This window comes from Chiloscyllium plagiosum, chromosome 1, assembly GCF_004010195.1.
Source record: "Chiloscyllium plagiosum isolate BGI_BamShark_2017 chromosome 1, ASM401019v2, whole genome shotgun sequence".
NCBI lineage: Eukaryota > Metazoa > Chordata > Chondrichthyes > Orectolobiformes > Hemiscylliidae > Chiloscyllium > Chiloscyllium plagiosum.
In genome coordinates, this window is record NC_057710.1 from 115,838,326 (window position 1) to 115,843,648 (window position 5,323).

At 42.5% G+C, this 5,323-nt stretch overlaps 1 protein-coding gene across 1 annotated transcript in view; it reads left to right on the plus strand.

The window, feature by feature from the left end:
• bod1l1 (biorientation of chromosomes in cell division 1-like 1) overlaps positions 1-5,323 on the plus strand; it is a 49,840-nt gene that overhangs the window by 40,564 nt on the left and 3,953 nt on the right. Inside the window, exon 15 of the mRNA XM_043700641.1 lies at positions 1,364-1,543. Within this exon, the coding sequence (XP_043556576.1) occupies positions 1,364-1,543 (180 nt within the window). The remainder of the gene's footprint in view (positions 1-1,363; positions 1,544-5,323) is intronic.

The following is a 5,323-nucleotide window of genomic DNA, read 5'->3' on the forward strand; positions in this document are numbered from 1 at the left end:
ACCTATCCACTCCACCCTCCTCTCTGACCTATCACTTTCATCCCACCCCCATCCACCCATTGTACTCTTTGCTACCTTCTCCCACCCTCCTCCTTGACTTATCACCTTCATCCCCACTCACCTATTGTACTCTATGCTACTTTCTCCCCACCCCCCCCCCCCTCTCATTTATCTCTCCACCCTTCAGGCACTCTGTCTGTATTCCTGATGAAGGGCTTTTGCCCGAATCGTCGATTTTCCTTCTCCTTGGATGCTGCTTGAACTGCTGTGCTTTTCCAGCATCTGCAGTCATCATTTTTACCTCTAAAGGGATTTGCTAGTCAGGTTCAGTACATACAATGGTACTTTATCCATTTTGTGGAACGTAGTACATAGGACCAGAAGTAGATCTTTCGGCTCTTGGAGCATGCTCTACCATTCTGTTGAAACATGGCTGAATTAATTGTGGTCTATCAAGTATATTTTCCTGTCTGCCCCCCATAATTCCTTGTCGATCAAAAATCTGTTCAACTGCGCTTTGAATAAATTCAATGGCTTCGCCTCCACTGGTTTCTGAGGATGTTTTAACAATCCTCAATGTGAAAAAAAAGTCTCCCTATCTCCTGTGTTCCCTCTAATGTTGCTGCTGTGTGGACATCCGAGGTGCCAGCAGCTTCTAGAACCAGTATTCGATCCATCTGCATGCTAATTAACATGCGCAGATCCTCTAAGCAGCCGCGCAGTTTAACGGGAACATTACCTATCATTGCCTACCTTGTCCTAAAATAGAGGTTTTTTTTCTTAGTTTTCACTCACAAAAAGAATCATTGTCAAGTTAGATGTTGACATGGTCCCTCAGGGTTTGCATTGCTGCCTCATAGCACCAGGGACCCAGGTTTGATTCCAGCCTTAGGTGACTGTTTGGAGTTTACATGTTTTCCCCGTGTCTGCATGGGTTTTCTCGGGGTGCTCATGTTTCCTCCCACAGTGCAAAGATGTGCAGGCTAAGTGGATTAGCCCTGGTAAATGTGGAGTTATGGGGAGGGTTTAGTCTGGGTGAAGTACACTTCAGAGAGTCTGGTGCAGACTCGATGAGCCTAATGACCTCTTACCACATCGTAGGGATACTGTGTACCTACCCTATCGGATCTGTGAGGATATTTAATTTCAAGGTCATTTCTTGTTCTTCTAAACTCCAGTAGGTGGAGGTCCAACCTGTTCAACCTTGCTTGATAAAATAGCTCTTTCATCCCGATCGTGAACCTTCTCTGAATGGATAAAACAATATTCAAACAAGTGGACCAGAATTATATATAGTACCACAGATGTGATCTCATCAAGACTCTGTACAACTGCAGTAAAGCTTTCCTATTTTATATTCCAGAAGCCAGACATCTGATTTGAACATTCAGAATAAACCAACTACTCGTGCAGCCAAAAGAATTAGTAGCCCTGAGCATCTCCCAGTGACTGAACGAGAAAGGCGTTCATCAGCTTCAGCAAAAGAGAAACTAACATCTGATACAAAAGCTATGAAAGCTCCAGTAACAATGTCAGTTACAAGGTAATGCCACAAATGTTTATCCTGCTTCCAGATAATTCGTGCATATTTAATTGTTTAAGACATTTCAGTTGGTCCCAAGAAAGATCTCTTAAAATTCAGTTTTTTGGCGAGAAATTGGTTTTTACTTACATAATTTTCAACTCTTCAGTGGTTTTGTGACAAAATTTGATGCACTTGTACGTACATCAAGCCTAACAATTAACAATTTTTTTTAATGTGAGTGATATTTAATAAATAAGTTTGCCAAAAGTTTGAGATTTCTGGGAAGCAACATGCAATGTGGATAAAGGGTGACATGTAAGTGAGGTGTACGTGGATTTCCATTGATAATGTGCCATGTCCTTGGGGCATCAACTATTTACATTTGCTAACTATTATCGGTATATATTACACACATGTTAAGTTTGCTGATGATACAAAGAATAAGTTGTGAGGATAGCATAAGGACCTGTGAAGAGATATTGATACTTTATTCAAACAATATTGTCATATACTTCATTACATCCTAAACTTGCTTTCTGCAGACTGGTTGGGTCACAGTTAAATGATTGCATATTTGTCTGTAATGCAGTGACTGCACCTTAAGTAAAAACAAGATGCTTTGAAGTAGAACAACAAACAAATATTAATCTTTAGTTGTCCAAAGATGTGCAGCTTAGGTGGATTGGCTATGCTAAATTACCCATAGTTTCAAGAAATGTACGGGCTTGGTAGATTAACCATGGAAAATGCGAGGTTACAGGGATAGGATAGTGGGGATGGGTCTGAATGGGATGGTATTTGAAGGGTTGGTGTGAACCCAATGGGTCGAATAACCTGCTTCCACAATGTAGGGATTCTGTGATTATGGAGAAATAAACTGTTTAATCTTAGATTATCTAACTGACACAGTATTTATTACAATAGCATCCTTTATTTAAAAAATGTAAACTGTTTTTCTCCCTTTTGTAGCCACTCTGCCTCTTTCAGACTCATTTCCCCTTTTGCAAACCTCTTTCACCGCCCCCCCCCCCCCACATTGCCTTTACAGGTCACTCCCCTCCTTCCCAAACCATGCAAAGACAAATGATTTCCTTTCCATTAGAGACTTCAGTGACAACCTGATTGTTTTAATTTTATGATAATCCATGAATTTTATATGCCCACCACTGAAGGTCTTGTTTTTTCTAATGTTCACTTGAACTTGACTTCCTAGCCACCATGTTGCGATTTGAACTCATGTCTCCTGTACCATTTGCTGACACAAGCATTATAATGTGCTTTGCTATTGCTACTACCTTATTACCAAGGTCAGAAATCACAAGACACCAGGTGATAGTCCAACAGGTATGTTTGAAATCACAAGCTTTTGGAGCAAAGCCCTTTCGTCAGGTGAAGTGAGAGGGAAGTACGTGGAACACAGAATTTATGGGCAGAGAGATCAAAAGGTCATACAAATGGTGTGAGTGGAGTGTCGAATAATAAGTCTCTACAGGTGACCAAGAGTGTTAGACGGTGTGAATAAAGCATCAACAGCTAAATAACACCCAAAGAGATGACCTATAATCTAATTAAATGAGGCAGAGAGATAATTATAAAAACTTAAAAATAAGATGGTGCTGGAGGAAAACCAAATGATTGGGATAACATGGAACACAAACAGAAGCTGCTGGAAAAGCACAGCAGGTCTGTCAGCATCTGTGAAGAAACACCAGAGGAAGAGTCACTGGACCCAAAATGTTAACTGATTTTGCCTCACAGATGCTGCCAGATCCGCTGAGCCGCAGCATGTAACTCTTAGACCTATCATGCTATTCCAGTCAAATAAAAAACAAAACAACTGTGGATGCTGGAGGTCAGGAGCATGGGCAGGAATTGCTGGGGATGCTCAGCAGGTCTGGTGGAATCTATGAAGAAAACTCAAGAGTTAACTTGGTTACCAGAAGAGACAGATTATATGACACTACGCTCATACCATTTGTATGATATTTTGATCTCTCTGCCCATACATGGTGTTCTGTGTGCTTCCCTCTGACTTAGAATCACAGAAAGGTACAGCATGGAAACAGACCCTTCGGGCCAACTGGTCCATGCCGACCAGATATCCTAACCTAATCTAGTCCCATTTGCCAGCACTTGACCCATATCTCTCTAAACCCTTCCTATTCATATGCTCATCTGGATGCCTTTTAAATAATGTTGTAATTGTACTAGCCTCCATCACTTCCACTGGCAGCTCATACCATACACGCAGCACCCTCTGCGTGAGAAAGTTGTACCTTAGGTACCTTTTACATTTTTCCCCTCTCACCCTAAACCTATGCCCACTAGTTCTGGACCCCCCCATCCCAGGGAAAAGACCTTATCAGTTTACCCTATCCATACCTTTCATGATTTTATAAACTTCTATAAGGTCACCCCTCAGCCTCTGACAGTCCAGGGAACAGCCCCAGCCTATTCTCCCTATGGTTCAACTTCTCCAACCCTGGCAACATCCTTGTAAATCTTTTCTGTACCCTTTCAAGTTTCAAACCATCTTTCTGATAAGAGGGAGACCAGAACTGCACACAGTATTGCAGAAGTGGCCTAGCCAATGTCCTATACAGCCGCAACATGACCTCCCAACTCCTGTACTCAATGCTCTGTCCAATAAAGGAAAGCATACCGAGTGTCGCCTTCACTATCCTATCTACCTGCAACTCCAAATTCAAGGAACTATTGAGTCTGCTCTCCAAGGTCTCTTTGTTCAGCAACACTCCCTAGGACCTTACCATTAAGTGTATAAGTCCTGCTAAGATTTGCTTTCCCAAAATGCAGCACCTCACATTTATCTGAATTAAACTCCATCTGCCACTTCTCAGCCCATTGGCCCATCTGGTCCAGATCCTGTTGTAATCTGAGGTAACCTTCGCTGTCCACTACACCTCTAATTTTGGTGTCATCTGCAAACTTACTAACTGTACCTCTTATGCTCGCATCCAAATCATTTATGTAAATGACAAAACATAGAGGACCCAGCACCCTCCAGTGGTCACAGGCCTCCAGTCTGAAAAACAACCCTCCACCACCTCCCTCTGTCTTCTACCTTTAAGCCAGTTCTGTATCCAAATGGCTAGTTCTCCCTGTATTCCATGAGATCTAACCTTGCTAATCAGTCTCCCATGGGGAACCTTGTCGAACGCCTTACTGAAGTCCATATAGATCACATCTACTGCTCTGCCCTCATTAATCTTTGTTACTACTTCAAAAACCTCAATCAAGTTTGTGAGACATGATTTCACACGCACAAAGCCATGTTGACTATCCCTAATCAGTCCTTGCCTTTCCAAATACATGTATATCCTGTCCCTCAGGATTCCCTCCAACAACTTGCCCACCACTGAGGTCAGGCTCACCGGTCTATAGTTCCCTGGCTTGTCCTTGGCACCACGTTAGCCAACCTCCAGTCTTCCGGCACCTCACCTGTGACTATCAATGATACAAATATCTCAGCAAGAGGCCCAGCAATCACTTCTCTAGCTTCCCACAGAGTTCTCGGGTACACCTGATCAGGCCCTGGGGATTTATCCACCTTTAACCGTTTCAAGACATCCAGCACTTCCTCCTCTGTAATCTGGACATTTTGCAAAGTGTCACCATCTATTTCCGTATAGTCTATGTCTTCCATATCCTTTTCCAAAGTAAATACTGATGCAAAATATTCATTTAGTATCTCCCCCATTTTCTGTGGCTCCACACAAGACTGCCTTCCTGATCTTTAATGGCTCCTATTCTCTCCCTAGTTACCCTTTTGTCCTTAAT